Here is a 17,778-nt window from a genome sequence, read left to right on the forward strand (position 1 = left end):
GATCAAGATAATGTCATCTTGACATTTCTCGTGACAATCGTGTGTTACTTGGGTTGTAAATTTCTGGCGATATGTACATATACCTGCAGTAAAAATGTATCTTTCAAACATTACTGATACATATTACATATGTTATTGGAATAATAAAGACATATGCCTTTAAAAAATTTTTTAATTCTATATTTTGTTTATTGAATTTTATTAAATAGCTTCAGGTCGTATCCATGATCAATTTTTTCAAAAAATTTTTACCAAGTTTTTTGTAATTTTTTTATCGGTTTTTTAGCTGATATACGAGATAGCCAAAACATTCTTAATAATATATAAAGTAAAAAGTAGACTAGTAAAGGTAACTGAATAAATATTACATAAGGTTTTTAACTTCTACTTTGTATTCAGTTAAAAAAACTCATGTAATATTCATTCGTGTGAATATTACCTATTGTGTATACGAGTGCATATTTATTGCTTCATTTTCTTCACCAAGTTTTCTTTGACCACTTATATTAACAATAATTTATAACACGATAGAGTTTCCATAATTTTAATATAATGCTGTTCATAAATCAGATACATAAAAAATTGATGCAGCAAAATAAATCTATTTACAATCTATAGCTTACACACTTTTTACAATAGATATACTTGCGACTTAATAATACGATTATATATACAGAATGTGTCTCTAAAAAGGTAAATGTTCGCAAATGAAAATATATTTTATACTGCAAAGGCGATAAAAAATATCAGAATTAATATTTTAATACAAATTCTGATAAATTATTATTAGAAGTTTGTCAAAATAGAAAAATAAGAATTTTACTGTTTGCGATAGGCATGATCAGTTATGAATCATTTGATACAATTAATAAAATTGTTAACAATAAATATTACTATCTTACATATTTGAATAAAAACTTATATTTTGAATAAAAGCCAAAGATTAAAAAAGATTAAAATAATAGGATACAAATAATGTTATAATTCACAATAACATATTCTGGACACATTCATGATCCTTTAAATTTTTGCTTAAAACGTCCGAAAACTCTACTGGTTTCACACTTGATCGCTCTAACTGAATATATATAATTATCTTGATCTGAATATATATAACTATCAATCCAAGTCTAGCAAACAATCTTTTGAAATTAAAGGAATAAATAGAATAAGATGTAAATCAAAATAATAGCAATAGGACTGAATTTGTTGTTCATCAAATTTTTCCGCGTTTGTACGCGTACCGCAAATAATTAACCGATGTTCCAAATTTTTAATGAAATGAGCATAACACGCGTGGTTGGCATACATTCACACGCATCCGCACGAATATACAACATATCTACAAGCATCTCTTACGTTACACATACCACGGGCGTTGTTTAACGTGACAAAGAATTTTCATTTAATGAAAAGAAAATCAAACTTTCTACACAAAATAATTATCATTAATAATAAAAATTAAGATACATTTGCCAACAAAACCTTACAATTCTTACACTATCGAAGATCCAGCAGTCGTTAAAGTCATTCTTTCTTGAATACAAAATCGGTTTCTATATCAATTCCGTCTTCAGTCTACTCATTATATTCTATAGGAATCAAGAGCAAAATATGTTATATACGATAGTCAAGTAATATTTGTGATAAAAAACAGGCCAACTATTCGATATTGACTCTTCTAAACTTCATTGGACTTTGCATCCTTGAACGTCAACAGTTGTATGTTAAATAACACTTTACAAACATCAATTAATCATGTGCTTTTTAACTCTTTTTTGTTAAACATTTTACAACAAGATATTAGGATTGCTATTAAAACAGCAAGTAAAACTCTAGTTTGCGCGCTATATCCAACTTTAAAATATATCTCTATATAGGATAGATATGTATTAAATATCAACCGCTTTCCAAATGGCTGATTTCTCATATAATTTCGTTCGTTTACATGATATGAACGTTATTAAAATCTCTTTATAGCATTTTATAATAGTGCTTTCCAAATATTATTGCAATGTTGCGTCAAAAAATCACGATAGACACATATAGTATATAAATAAATATAAAATAAAAATCACGATCCAAGAAATAAAATAAAAATCACAGTCCAAGAAAATTCATTCTTTTTACTATTGTTATTCATTTTGAAGTCCGGAGGGGATTTCAAAAGCGTTCATATTGCATATTCGACAACGAAAACTGCAAAAATTCCAAACAGTCTTCAAGAGGATTGAAAGAGTTATTTCGCTAAATTCGAATTTTGACATCGTTCGATAGGCGATGATCTAATTGTAAGTTTCGAGTCTCGAATTTTGGCGAATAATCATTTGCAAAGTTAGAGACTGGTGTAAAATTCTTCTCTCGTGCGTTAACAGCATTGAAAATTATATCGTTTGTGTCGCTCGATTTCAATCCTCGTTTCTCCTGCAGACAATCACCGTACGTCGTGATCGAACCGCAATTTCACGTCGCTTCGGAGCGCACTCAAATGGTTTATAGAGTCGCACGTTGGCATCGGATATCGCTTCATCGGCTTCGAGCATCGGAAATAAACCTAAGCAATCCAAGACAATCCGTCTTCGCATTCTAACGAGCGAGTCGGCAGCTTTCGCTCTCTCCCGTGATTTTCGCTGCGCAATTACTTGCCGAATATCGCGGCTTTCTGCCGGAATTGCTCCCGCCTCGCCGCCTTTTCCTCCTCCTCCCGCTTCCGCTCTTCCTGCTCCATGCGAATCTCGTCCTCGAATTTCGAGGACTTCCGGAGCTGCTCGATCTGCGAAAAAAGATGAAAGAAAAGAGCGTTAAGCGAAATGCGACTTCGGGTTACGCTTTCGCGCGTGTATTTTTTTTTTCTTCAACGCGCACGATACGCTGAGGTAGCTTTCTGGGCCTGATCCATGTCATTTATATGACTGCCTGTGTAAATAGGAAACGCAGGCTGCGTCCGATTATGCGATAACGAACCGGACAAGATTTGATAAGAGGCTTATATTTTTTCCTGGTACTAGCTGTGAAGCCAGTAGTTCAGTAAAAAGTCATAAGGAAATATAACAGTCTTGATTTTTATAATAATTTATAGCCTTCATTTATATTTTCGATTATTGTATTCTAAATATACAAAGGGTTTCAGGACTCACGGGACAAATTTCAGGGGATGGTAGATCTTAACAAAAGAATTAATTTGCAATCTGTGTCCTGCGACGCATTTTTAAGGATCTATGCATCTTTGTTCGTTCCGGTTGTAAAATACGCAATATATCGATCGCGTGTTGCAGCATTGCGTGTGACATCTGACAATACTATTCCACATTTTCGTGTTCTTTTGCTGTTTTTTTTTTTGCAAAAATAAAATCAAAAGACGTGAACTATTGTTAGACGTCACGCGCGACCGCATGCGCGGTTTTTTAAAAATGTGTCGGAGGACACAGGTAGCCTACAAATTGATTCTTTTGGTGAGATCTACCATCCCTTGAAGTTTGTTTCATGATTCCTGAAACATATATGTATTATATATATATATATATATACATATATACACAGTATATAAGTTACATAAAAATCTAATACAATTTCTAAAAGAGTATTAAAAGTAATTAATAGTTTAAAAATTCAAATTTTAAAGTTTGAAGTTATAAATATGAAGAAGAGAAGTTTACTTGGACATTTAAGTAATGGTTAACTATTTAAGCGTAAAAGGAAAAAGATTTCATTTTGGGGTAAAAGAGATTAAAATGTGAATATATACCTTAGCCTCGAAGAAGTTTTTAGCGCCCGTGACACCGACCTCATCGACGTCGACTTCAGTGAGTCTGGCCAGCTGGCTCAATCCGGAATCCTGCTCTAATTCACCGGCCCGTGCTTTGCGATAGATCAATAGAAACTGTAAGAAGAAATAGTTACATTGAAAATAAATTACAATATATTTTAAAGAATACTTTAAAAGAACCTGAGAACTGAACCGTTCGATCAATTTCAACGACTTCTTTCGAAAATAGGTCGATTACCGATAAGAAATCGCGACCCGATTCCATTACTATTCTTGAGATAACATCTACACGAACATGCAGACCATATTTATATATAAAATAATCTTTAGTACAGAATAATTATAGTATAAATAAAAGAAAATTTTTCTTTAGCTAATGCTTGATTGCTTTACATTTTGACAGAATCATCGTTTCTACACTTTAATTAGAAAAACTTCCAGCTCGCTGATTATCTTAAGAAACAAATAAAAATTAAAAAAAATAAAAGGCAGAAAGACGAGTCATCGAATAAGAAAGTCGTACGGAAAAGTTGTTCAATAGAAATTCGAGAATTGCGATGTTTATGAATGTAAGGCGTGATGAAAGGAGGGGGGTTCGTGTCGCGAGCGTTTTACGGTAATTCATATCGTGATGAGTAAGAGGAAGGTGAGTAAGTCGGGCAATAAACTATAGTTACTCAGATATCGCGCAATGAATCACGGCGGCGATCGACGAGCGGGGCGAATCGCGCGCACACGCATCGCGTATATGCAGGATCGATTCGCGTGGCGCGGGCTTTGTTCCGCGAAAAAATACGGAATGTCACGTCCGACTGTCCGTGAGTGCGTTACGTACTTAATTGTCAAGTCGAATTTCCCCCTTCGAACAACACGTGATGCCCGTACGTCGCGCGATCTTACTCGCGGTCGTATCGCGGTTGCGTTAATAGCGAAAGTTTCTGCTGGCGTTTCGCACGCTCCGGTATTCCGCGGGCGTGTTGCAAAACCATCACGTCGGTTCTCCACGATTGATTTCCGCGTGCAATCGCCATTGCCGGGGCGACGATTGCATGAGCTTAATCCTCATGATATTTTCGTATCTTCGTTACACTTGAATATTTTTAGAAAATCGAAGCTGGAAGTCTAGCATTTGATGGACAGTGCGAATTCGCGTCAATAATTTCTTCGCGGTTATTTGCATTTTATTTTCTACAGGACATTCTATTTCGGTTATAAATTTTAATTAGAAATTAAATTAAGGAGTATTATTATTTATAATAAATTAAGAAATATCCGAAATAAAAAATATTACTGCGATCTAACTGTTTCTCGTGTAAATTACATTTTTTTAAATGATATTAATAAAATGTAAAAGTAATAAAATGAAGATTGTTAACTCAAAACTAAATTTCTAGCTGAATCAAATTCCTAAGAAAATTTGTTTGCAGGGAAATGCTTTTAGTTTTGCACATTTTTTTTATAGCAGGCAGTCTTTCGGCGGTCTTTTAATATATTCCATCGTGCAGACGACCGAAATAGAACTTCTCCAACGTATCCTTTCTAACCCACAGCTATATGCTTGGAGAGTAAACACGATCGTCGAATACTCAGCGAGTGAGACGTATGTTAAACATTGCATGGGGTCTACTATTTTCCCAAATAACATATCGCACGTGCGCTCGCTATAACTAAAATCTATAATTCCTTTCAATTTAAATTCATTTAAAATCAGCGAATCTGATTAAAAATTATATCATTTATAAAGAAAAAAAAGCAAAAGCAGGATAAAAAAATTTGACGAATTTAATTACGTTTTATATATGAGACTGAGACTATAAAAAATTGAAATTATATATATATGACAGCTAATATATCTGCTCTAATTATTTCGATATTTAATTATTTATCTGCGTATTTATATTTGTTCTAATTTCTACAAAATAAAATATATTTTTCATAAATAAAAACTGGCAAAATATTAAAATTAAGAAGTACTTATAGTTTTAATCGACGCGCCTCTCGAAATTGTGTAAATTGCACGTGTTTCTCGACGAGCATTCTCGCACAAGAGCAAAGCTGCACGCAGTGAAATCTATTTTGGTTCAATATTTTTAACGACCACAAGCGGAGTTGCGAGAAATACTAATGTTGGTCAGGGTGACTGTACAGACGTTTATGTTTACGCCGACCACATATTCGGAGCCGATAGCGCGAAGTGTGCTAACGTTTCCGAACCATTTGTTTGTTGTCCTACGACCCATTTCTTCAAAAAATCTCTAATCAAGTCTCAGTCAAATTTAAAAATTTAAAAAATGACCAATAAACAGTGATAAAAATTTTATTAATGCGCAGAAGCAGTGGATATCTATATTTCTTTTCTCGTGAAAAATAAATTTCTGTTCAAATTAATAAACACCCGCAAACATCGCTACCATTGTTATCAGTTTATTAAAATTAAAATATAATTATTGTGAATTAGTGCAAAATTTTAGTTTTATATTTTTTTCTAGCAAAATGGAGTAATATAAAAATCTGATTATGATAATCAAATTTTACATATAAGCAGCATTGCTTTTTCTCAGAAGAGGAATGAACAAGAAAAATGATTTATATATTTGTCGCGTTCAGTATATCATTTATGCTGTTTGTCAGTCCGAAATATTAACGATTAATATTTCTCGGAGCTGGTAAAAATAAACCAACCTCACGGAAAGATATGCGGCCGTCGCCATCCTCGTCGACCTCCTGGATCATCGCCTTGAGTCCGAGATGCGTCTGCGGTGCACCCAGAACTTCCATCATTCGCTTCAGTTCGGAGAGATCGAGATAGCCGTCGTGACCATCATCGAATCTGCAACAAGTATTGACAATTACAATTAGCAAAATTTTACCCGTGCAATTTTTTTATCTCCTAAAATATCACATTTATCTCTTAAAATTCCACGTTCCTTAATTCTTCTGCAAAGAAAATTATGAAGCTGATGGAACAAGAACGTTCCGAAATTAAAGAGCAAAGTTTTAAAATCTTACTTCTTGCTCCATATTTTAAAGTAATTTTATTTTTTATTAAAATGTCCTCGAGCTCGAAGCATGTCCTCAGGCATAATTGACATAGTATTTAATATTGGAAATTATTTGAGAATAAATTTATCAATTCAAGGTACGAATAGGATACATACATTAATACGGTAAACTATAATCTGTTCTGCTGACTGGCGAATATTTTATCACGACCTCCTTTCGCTGCGTGAAGTGGCATTTTTCAGCGATTGACCCGCCAATAAATCATCGTGATGACGCTAGTCAATGAGACGCCGAGCCTAAACGTGTCGTACGTGAATAGTCTGCCGCCTCTGGTTAATCAGTTAATCATGATACCGCGCGCAATTTAATCACCGGTCATTGAATGCGGTTGCACGAAGGAACAAGGAAGAAAAATTTGGGACGATGTCATTACTGGCGAACGAGGCTTGATTATTAAAACAAATCCCTCCCCCCGGAAAAATCGGTATAGAGATTGCTTCAATCTCGACGGTGCCGCAATGGTCTTCCTATTTCGCAGAATTTGAGAAACTGTTATGATGAAACAGAAAATGGCATAAGTTTTAACGAAGTTCGTGACATCTTTGTGACTCAATGATTCCGCAAAGTAAACAACCAAAGGATGGCGTGACCGAGTTGGTGTTAATCGTAACTAGCATGTGGTATAACTGTGTACATAAAATACAATACATTACAAATAACATGGTGCTACCGTGCTAATCTCATTAAAATCAAACTATTAAATTGACATTATAAAAATTAAAATTTTATCTAATATACAGATTAAAAAAGTGACATAATATCAAGAAATCCAAAGCTTCATGTTATATTTTAAATACACTCGACAAAACTTTATAATAAATTATTTTATGTCATCAAATTGATGTCTTTCTCTTTTCACAAAGAGTATGGTTTAGGTTTAGAGAAAGAAATTTAATTTAAATAATAATTTTAATTGGGGAAATCGGCTCGGTTTCCTTCGACAGTCAAAGCGACAGTATTATACGTTCTCCGTAACTGAAGTCGTAACACAGAGATTGTCTTAAACTCGGCCGTCATTAACATTCGCGACTTTCTTTACATTTATTACGAGGCCGACGTCTCGTTTGGCCGCGATGTAAAAGGCAGTACATTTAATAACTAGAACGTCTCTTGTAGTAGAAAGCGGACAAAACAGGTTGACCAAGATTTTTATTTGTAGAAAAATTTGCATTTTCCGTATACGCGTAACTTAAAGCCGATTGCCGATTTTTGTTTTAGCCACTTCTTCTTCTTCCTCCGGGACTTTTTGCGCGGCTATAAATGTCACGCCGTAAAAAAGAATTTCGGTCCGGAATATAACCGCGTGTCGTTGGGATTTTATTACGCGTTGTTCCGCGCGCTTCATCGTAAATGCAAAATGCGAAAAACGATTTACCCCGCGATGACGCTTTCGCCCGCGCAATATCGCCGTGGTAACTGTTTGACATTATTAGTCTCGCTCTTTTAGCCGTGCAAAACATTGAAAAAAAATATGGGCGTGTGTATATACGTGCTAAAGGTTAAGTGGATCACGTTCACGGTTGTTGTTAGAAAACACCGACCCGCGCAATTTTATGTGCACAATCCGCACACGGAAAGCATCCTCGTAATCTGCGAAGCTCTCTCGGCCGAGTGCTTCCACGAAGACAAAATCAATACGTCTCTGACCGGAATTATCAAATTAGGTATCAACCATGATATGCGTTTACGTCATTAACAATTCATTATATACTAGCAATTAATTATATATTAAATTAGCTCTAGTTTCAAGCACGGAATTAATAATGCAAGAATATGTGATCTATTATTCATTTGTTATTTGTACTCGTTGCTCATTGAAATGAATAATTACATGTTACGTACGAGGTTACATATGAAATAATTACATATTAAGATAAATAAAATTATATAGAGAATCTATTACGTTTTATTGGTGCAAATTTTATAGGATTTTTAAAGAACATAATAACTGTTTCAATGAAACATTCGTTATAAAAGAACAGGGCTGAGTTACATATGACGTTACATGTGCATATGAAATAATTACATATTAAGATAAATAAAATTACATAGAGAATCTATTACTTTTTTTAAATATTTCATAGGATATTTAAAGGACATAATAACTGTTTCGTGAAACATTGGCAAAAGAGCAAGGCTGAGCGCAGATAAAGAGAAGTGTGAGAATTTCGTAGAAGTCAACATCCTCGTATCTATCAATCTGCATGTTTTAATTATCGGGGAGCGTGTAGACACATGACGAGAGTGAAAACGATCGAGGGAAAATCGTGGGAACGATCGTCGATATTCAAATTCGCGAGTCTCCCGACAGGATGTCAATCTTATTTGCCGTGGTAATTTCGCGACCGGAAATTCGTGAAATCGCGACTTTCCGCGAAAGGGATGGGGAACGGCATAGCACGAGCTCGCTTTAGAGCGTGCAGATCGTTTTATCGAGGCGTACAAAATCGAATCGTTTATTAGTATACGACGTAGTGGATTAATACACGAAGTTATCGTACGCGCTCGAAGGTCTCTGCTAAGTAAAAAATAAAGTATGAGCAAATGAAATATTTAATAGAGATTTAACGTTTGATAAAATCTTGTTCTTTAGATAACTAATGGCAGATAACTGGATATTTATTTGATCTCAATTAGAAATCGAGAACGATAATAAGCTTCTAATTTTTGAGTACCAGAATTAGATATGAAATGTAACAGTGTAAAACGTGTGAACTGCGATTGGCGCTATCGCGATGTCATAAATCGATAGGGAGCAATCATGTTGTATTATATAACCGGCCTACATGTACGGCGATACGTAACGATATCGTACGCGGGTTAAAGACCACTTGTACGGCAAACCGGTCCTTTCAATCATCGTGATTAACGAGCTCCCACAAAAATCGACGTGGCCTTTATACGTAGAAAAAGAGTGACGTTCAAAGCTAGTTCAGCAAGTGGAGTGTAATTTGCAAAATTTTTAATTTCATTCTTTCAGCCTGGATCGACAATTTGTCATGTCGCTGTAACCATGCATTACTTTATCAGAATATCCGCATTCACTTCTACCCATAATTAAGCAGGACGTTGAAAAATCGTCCCGGCCGGTATATTTTCGGAGTTCGTTAGAGTGTGGAAGAGCGCGTTAGAGGAAATTGCTTCCGCATTAGTTAATGACGTTAACTTGCAAGGTGCCGGAAATTGAAGCGACGTAGGCGGAGAGGCACCTGAACCGGTAAATTCCTTCAATCAGAAGGAATTGTAATTATTCTGTTGGAAAGGTCAATATTTGACTGGGATCTCGCTGGGGCAATTAAACGTTCGGGCAAAAGTCCATCATGTTTATTAGCTTTATGAATGTATACACACCTCACGTTGGAGCGTAACTGTAACTGTTGTTGCAAACGTTACAGCCGGCCTAACACGTAGCGTTATATATTGTATAATGTTGGCGTTCCTCACTGCCAACATTAGATTGCGAGACATCGAAGTGAATCGCAATCGAAACGTTCTTCTAATCTTTTCTTTAGAGTTATCCAAGAGAATTACGTAGATATTATTAATATTCACGACAAAGAAAGAGATGAAAAACGGGTGTGCAATAATTTGATGAAATCGCTCTTCTTTTATTTTTCCGCAGGCACTATTATTTAGGTATCAACAAGTACGACTGTCTCTTTATCTCGCTCTCTCGCGATCTCTCTTTTTCTTTACCACGAGGTTCTCTACCGCGAAGCGGAAAGATATTTCACGGAGTGAGAGGATGGCGAAGGTCGAGGACGCATTTTTATAAGCACGTTTAACGAGGTGATCGATAAAAGTAGCAGAAAGGAGAAAGATGAAAGCGACAGATACGTGGGAGAAGTACTATTAAAATCAGCACCCCATTAATAATGCTCTCTTCGCTTTTAATCGATAAATATCTTTTCGACGATCTAAATATATTAATACCTGTCGATTAATATTTAAAGTGAATAAAGAGTGCTGAATAATAACGGCGCTCTCGAAACGTTCATGAAAATATATAGGGTGATTATAAATGCTGCTCACGACTACATTTTCGAATAAGAAAATATTGCGCGTTTATTTCCGACTGAGAACATCACTGTTACATCACACTTCATTTATGAATGACTCGATATTCGATTGTTGCCGCGCGACAGATCGTCGCTCTCGGTTTTATCGAGAATCGAGCTCGTCGGACAGTTTTAATCGGCCAAGTGAAACGCGGCGCTAATCAACGTATAGGACTGTGCCGAGGCGCTCGGCGTAAATGCAGCGCGATCGTTATCACGTTAAACGTTATCACGGATTTGGACTGGCTTTGCGAAAGTTTAATTAAAAGCTACATACCGCGAGATAAATTGTTAAAAATTTTAACAAATTTCTCTCTCGTCATCTCTCAGAATTGGTTTTATTACGAAGTCAAACATAGTTTAACGTAGCCGTATAGTTTAGTTTAAAATAGTTTACAGCGTGATAATATAGTTTTGCGCGCGTTATCAGCGATCTGTAACCTAAAAAGAGAACAATTTTTAAAATTATTATTTTGCGAAGGAAAGGAAAATGTCTTATTCGCGAATTTTCATGAATGAGAGAACTCACGATTTAAAGAATTTATGTATATTACTTGGAGAGCGGATGATGTTGCAGGCGCCTGTTCGCCTCTTGCCTTTCTTTTCATTAACCGCTATACAACGCGGTAGCACGGGATACTCAATTATCGCAACCTAACGACACCGTTGCGCTTCTGATCTCGTTATCGCGGTTACCGCGGTATCGCGATCGTTCCGGCCTCGGACCGGCTCGGAGCCGGCGAGCGTTTCGTTCTCCGCGTTTCGTTTTCCAGTAGCACGGAGGAAACCGGGTCAAGGTAACACGCGACGTGTCTGCCTGGTCCCGTTTATCCTTGTTTTCCAAGATCGATACGGCGCGGCGGCGGCGGTGGATGGTCCTTCGGAGGAACGACGAAGAACGTCATTGCGACGAATTGGCGACGTGCCGAGGACGAGGACAAGGATGGCGTAAGCTTTTTCCACGAGATCTAGGACCACGAAATCACAACGTACAGCTGTGATTTTCTGAGAGATTTCTTAAGGACAAACCGAGATTTGGAGGCTCGAACGATCAACAATGTGGAATCGAAAACTGCGATGAACTGTTATTTTTTATTCAACGTGGAAAAATAACAGTTCTGTTTATTAAGAAATATATTTTCTTGGTAAATAAATTTTTCTTTTCTTTTCTATGTCTTTCTTTCTTTTCATTTGTGTTCTTTTGTGGTCATTATTTTATATTTTCTTGTGTAAACTTCAATAGATTGGCTTTGACGGATGAGCAACATATTTTTCTACTACGTTGTTAACCGTGTGAAATTGCGGTAACGCTAATTTGATGTGTGAAGTAAAAGTCGTCCCGATAAGATTATCAAGATTAAATTCATATTTCGCGCTTATTCCGAAGCCTGAGGATTTCAATAGTTGATTAACATCTTTTGTTTGCTATCGCATTATATTGCATTAGATGTTGTTTTATCGCGAAAGAAGGAGTTATTGTGCCGTTTAAGTAAAGAAAACGTGTCGGATCTTCTCTTTCCATTCTTAAAGAGCTTCCGTCTATTCTATAATAACTAATTAGTATCTTTTCTCTGCGAGGGACGCAACGCGTCGCAATTTAGTATGTGAGATTTGCGGGAGAAGAGGAGTTCATATACGCGGCGCGCAGATTAGAATTCTGCGACGTCGCAAGGAGTCGCGAGGCGCATTCTGAACCGTGGAAGCAGTTCTATCCTAAACGGGGATAAACGCCGCCCATGAAAAACGCTGTGCCGCTTCCCATCAACGAAACATTATTTAAAATGTCTAGCGACGTCGGCTGCTAGGAATACCGAGTGTCTTCCATCGTTGCGAGCCGTAAGAATAAATTCTTACGCCGCGTTTGTACATTCGGAACGCGCGATTTCTTCGTGGAACGACCGCGGGAGATAACGGTCTGCCGTGCCGATGCAAGTGCCTAAGGATTGTTCGAATCTTTGTAAGGGACCAAAAAAAAAAGGAAAAATGTAAGAGAACTTCCATTAAAAATTCCTCATCGAAATATTTCCGTCTAATTATTTCTTAACGGATAACGCGGATGATCGCGGTATGTGAGTAAGATATTTCTGCACGAAATATATTCGAGAACGCTGGAAAAATTGCGAAAGTTTTGAGATTGTAACACAAGACTTCGGATCAAGAAGCTTTGAGGAAGCGGGATGTTGGTTTTTCCGCGTTATTCGTCGCTTTCTACATGAAATTATCGATTCCGACGTACGCACGCTCGAATGCATATGCATTCACCTACTTCAGCGGCGAAAGGGTTAAGGTCGTCGTTCCTCGCGTACACGTATAAAGACGAATCGATCACCTACTCGCTGTATCATTGCGACGGGGAAAGTTAAGCGCGCGTTCAATCGAGTCGTGGAAACCTCGACTTTCGACCTCGCGCGAGTCGCGGCAGTGCAGGTCATCAGGAGTTTCTCAATAAAGAGTAGATACGAACGTATTTCTCATGTCTCTCATCAAAAGAATGATAGCTATCGTGCTACTAATAGATATCCATTACTATCACAAACGTAAAATCATAACGTACAGTACTTGAACAATGCACGAGCATTAAATTTTCGAGCGACGGGAAATATAATTATTTGCACGCGAAGTATCGATTCGCGTGCATTGTTTCTTTTCTCGGTCGAGAATCAAATGTTTCCAATTAATGACCGGAACACCGCATTCGGCAGTGGTGGTACAGGACGAAAGGGTCAATCGGGACAGCGGATGTCAAGCCGGCTTCCGAGCTCTTCAAATTAAGGATTTAAGCAGTTAATTGAGACACGAGTCTTCGGTCCACGACCCGACCGGAGGGGTCAACCGTGGGGTCCGCCGATTTCGGGCCCCTTCAAACCAGCTTCCTGAATGAATTCCCGAGGAGTAAACTCGTCGAGAATAACGAGCCCGAAGAGCCACTTTCGACTCAGTCAAGTCAGTCCCCGGTGCAGGAAATGTTGGATAGATAAACCACAGCCTACGTGAACGCATCCGAGTACTATCGCGTATCATCGTACTTATAACCGCAGTGAGACGCGTTATATTTAGTCTTGGTTGACGATAGAACGTCTGGCCGGTGAATATATATCGGGTTACCGATTAAGAAAATAATTATTTACGTCCCCCTCGAACTTCAACGACGAGACACGGGCACTTTTATATCGGATCGGTTGATAAATTCACGAGCAGATTTAATAGCCGTGCCTTTGTTGGCACGAACGAATTGCGCTCGTGGAATCTTCTACGAAGTAGCGAGCATTGAAACTAGAAAATCCAATCGATCCGCGAGATTACGTGGACATTAACGATGAATGGAATCGATGCATTTTAATGAAGCAATATGCAAACGATAGACTTATATACACTTTCGATACGTTGCACGCTATATAGAAATCTCGTTTTACTCCGCACTCTTTACGTAATGCTCTACTTCGCAAACTGCAACCGATTTGGTGTACATTCCTTATACATACCGATGGATGATTGACTTTTCCTTTCTGTTTAAATACCCGCAAGGGAAAAAGCCTCTCGACGGCGGCACGAGAGAGTTTCTCTCTGTTGCCTGCAGCGCGCACGTGCGTATCCTGCGCGTGCTGCGTGCCGCGATTCGTCATCCGGAAGGACCGATGATTGTTGTGCGTTCATGTCGTGCGCTCGTGTCGAGAAGTCGTCCTTGTCTTGTCGCCGCGAAAACCGGTTACCTTTGCAACCTCGGGCCTCGATAAATCGTAGGAGTACGGCGACATATTTTCTCCGAAATGCCTGCGCGTTCCCTCCTCTCCCGCTACCCCGGCTCTCGCCGCGATATCAGCGACTCGGTATTAATATATTAAATGCTTCACCTTCCAGCGAAAGGGTCAGGATCGCATTTTTAATCCTCCGAAAAAAATAAATTAATCCTTTATCTGAATTTTTTTAATACGCCTTTCATCTAAAGCTTGTTATATACGCGATATGCATTCGGTGATGATAAGTTTGAAATATAATAAATGCGCGAGATCTTTAATTTCAAATTTCTTCCAATCTATTAATTCACTTCTTAATTTAACTGTTAGCGTACTTCTTGTTTCTAGATTCCCTTTTGACCTGCTAACAAAGAACGAACGGCGCTTCTTGGAAAATCGACAATCGTTCAACCTTCCACGATCGCCGCTGGCTACAACGCCGTGAGATTTATTAACGGAGAACGTAAGAAGAAGAAGACGTAGTTTTCCGACGAAGGTGCGCCGGAGAAAAAAAGAAAATCGCAGGGAGAATCGTGGAGAATTGCACGCTCTCGGTCATTACGAAACCGCGAGCGCCGAGAGATTCGTGACGTGCATTTCTTCGGGAGAAGAAACGCAAGCTGCTGCGCCAAGAGGGCAGACGACCTCGGGGTCCCTGCGGGCCCTCACGCCGCGTCCCCCTCGCCCCGGTCCCCGGTACCTACGCCCTTTGTGTCTCAGACTAGGTAAGGAATTTCGAAGTCAAACGTGGTAGCAGGTCGGAGTTTGACAACGGTCGGTGAAGTGGGGTGGGTGCTCAGGTATATGAAGTTGTTACGAAGACAAGAACGAACACGGCACATAGCGATTTACTTCAATAACATACATAAATCGTTTAGTGGGAAATGAGGCTGAAACTATTAGGAATATATATTCGACTATCTGGGATCTCCTACATGCAGCTATTTATAATTCTGCCGCATTATAAATGACAGACAGTTTCGTGGGTTCCGTAATGAAGTCCGTTATCGCAAAAGGTGCGCGTGATGCGGCAATTAAGCGGCGATGATAGCGCGCAGCGGGACGTTGTCAGATTAGCTGTAGGAAATCTCGCGAGACGTCGCGTGTGAGAGGGGTGTTCTTCTGTTCTAAATCGAGAAATCCGCAAAGAGATTCTAATGAAGACGTGCCCGCGTGCGGAGTGAAACCCCAGCGGCTCGTACAGGCAACAACGTTTATTAACGTGATGATATCGCGTGCGGCTTAACGCACAGCCGCACAAATCGGTGCAGCGGCTACGCGATCGCGTTTAGAATCAAGCTCGATCGATTGCTGGCGCAAAGAGAAAATTCGTGTATAAAGTCGTATATAATTAAATTTCCTTCCAACGTTACGCCGAATGGCGCATCAGTAAAGCGAACAGCAATTTTACATAAGAATATGTGTGCAATTATGTGAGGTGGAGGGGCACGCTAGATAAGAAAAATACATACATACTGTTATATTGCTTCTTTAAATTACACTATATTTCGGAGAAGTTAAATTAATCCTGATAAGACTTTTTGTGACTCACCGAGTAAGTGGAAATAGGTCGATAGTGCAAATGATATTTCTCTCATATTATATTTATAGTTATATATTAGTCAGATTTGATAGTTGTCGAAACAAGTTTGCTTGCAGTCACGCGTGCGTTTGATTCGAAAGTGTTTGTCGTTAATAACGTTTCGTCTCAATGACGATAAGTCTCGATCGTGACACGAAGGAACATTTATCTCCATCTGATTATACGTGCGTGTTATATTCCAGGCTGACTCGTAAAAATAAACAGCTAGGCAGAGTACGCCTATTAAGTTGATAATGCTATATATAACTCCAACAGTTAAAGTCGCAGGTACGTTTAAGCGAAGCAGCAAACGACGACTGTCTTTGTCGCGTCGCGAAAAAATATTTAAATTTATTCCAACGAAAACGCAAGAGAACGAAAACGAAAGAGAAAGCGTTCTAGCTTAAAAGCTTGAATATTTTATTGTAATGTAAAAACAAATTTAATTACAATTACTATTGCGTTTTAATTAAATATTCTAATAGATCTCATACACATATATTATATATATATAAACAAAAAGTTTCTTTTTTTATATTTATACTAATGCCATTTCTTAGTAAAAAAAAAAAGGAACGAACTTTCCGTTCAATTTTAGCAGTGTGTTTATTTTCAGATGTTATACAATGTAATATAAAATGTAATAATAAAAATATGTTATATATTGCAGCAACCTTTTTATTATCTTTTTTATAATTTAATTCATTCTTTTAATCTTAATTCTCTTTATATATATATATAAAATTACATTTTATAACATCAACGAACTGAAACCTTTAAAGAGCTAAACGCGACGCTGCGACGACGTCGGTTCCGGCCTGCCGTCATTGATACTCGTATCTTTCAATCGCGACGTGTACGTGGTATACAAGTAAAAGAAAAAAAGAAATGAAGAAAGAGAATATATTCACCTGTTGAAGGTCTGCTCGTACTGCTTGATCTCGCGGCGCGACAGCTCGTGGAACTCGGTGTAAACGTTCACGAACTTGTACTGCTTCTTCACCTCCTTGCCCTCCTCGAGCTCGTCGTTGATCCTCTGCCGCCTGCTGAGCAGGCTGCTGAGTTCGGCGTCCGCTGGCATGATCCTCGATCCTTTGCGATTTAAAATCGTAAGGTGAGTGAAGAGGGACGAGGGAATTCGCGTGCTTTGCGGAGAGCGGCTTGCGAGAGCGTGGCACGCGGTTGGTCGCGCGGATGGTGAACGAGAGCTTGTCAGGGTAGGCGAAGAGAGTATATCTCCCTCCGTGAGGAAACAATCCACGCGCCGCGGCGAGACCGCATGTACTGACGCGGCGCCCGGCGGTCGCACGGCGCCGAGCGTAGGAGCACGTAGGAGCGACTGCTAGCCCAGCGAGCAGGCAGTGCCGTAGCCGTCGTCGGACACGTGTAACAATTTGCGCGAATGCATTTTTCCTTTCCTGACTTATTTGAATTTTGACAGCGCGATTGTTATTCCTTCGAGATATCGCATCTCATCTGACGCTTTGAAAATCGCAAATTGTCCTCTATTTATAATAATGAAATTATTTAACGTAAGAAAGGACTTATACTTAAGTTTTATCTAGATATAATAAA

At 38.3% G+C, this 17,778-nt stretch overlaps 1 protein-coding gene across 1 annotated transcript; it reads right to left on the reverse strand.

Moving 5' to 3' along the window:
• Positions 1-530: 530 nt before the first annotated feature.
• LOC105458237 (EF-hand domain-containing protein D2 homolog) lies at positions 531-17,484 on the reverse strand. The gene is made up of 4 exons (XM_011703399.1): positions 17,115-17,484; positions 6,449-6,596; positions 3,746-3,880; positions 531-2,773 (listed from the first exon to the last, which is right to left on the reverse strand). The coding sequence occupies exons 1-4, from the start codon at positions 17,282-17,284 to the stop codon at positions 2,639-2,641; spliced, it is 588 nt and encodes a 195-aa protein (XP_011701701.1). The 5' UTR covers positions 17,285-17,484; the 3' UTR covers positions 531-2,638.
• Positions 17,485-17,778: the final 294 nt, after the last annotated feature.

The sequence above is a fragment of the Wasmannia auropunctata genome, unplaced genomic scaffold (genome assembly GCF_000956235.1).
Source record: "Wasmannia auropunctata unplaced genomic scaffold, wasmannia.A_1.0 LD334579.1, whole genome shotgun sequence".
NCBI classification, from domain to species: domain Eukaryota; kingdom Metazoa; phylum Arthropoda; class Insecta; order Hymenoptera; family Formicidae; genus Wasmannia; species Wasmannia auropunctata.

Bases quoted from the DNA above. Each gene is read 5' to 3' on its own strand.
- LOC105458237 (XM_011703399.1), bottom strand. From the start codon at position 17,284: ATGCCAGCGGACGCCGAACTCAGCAGCCTGCTCAGCAGGCGGCAGAGG. The intron at 6,597-17,114 runs GTGAATATATTC...TACTTGTTGCAG, and splicing joins TACGAGCAGACCTTCAACAG to ATTCGATGATGGTCACGACG. The intron at 2,774-3,745 runs GTATATATTCAC...CTTTTTTCGCAG, and splicing joins AAAACTTCTTCGAGGCTAAG to ATCGAGCAGCTCCGGAAGTC.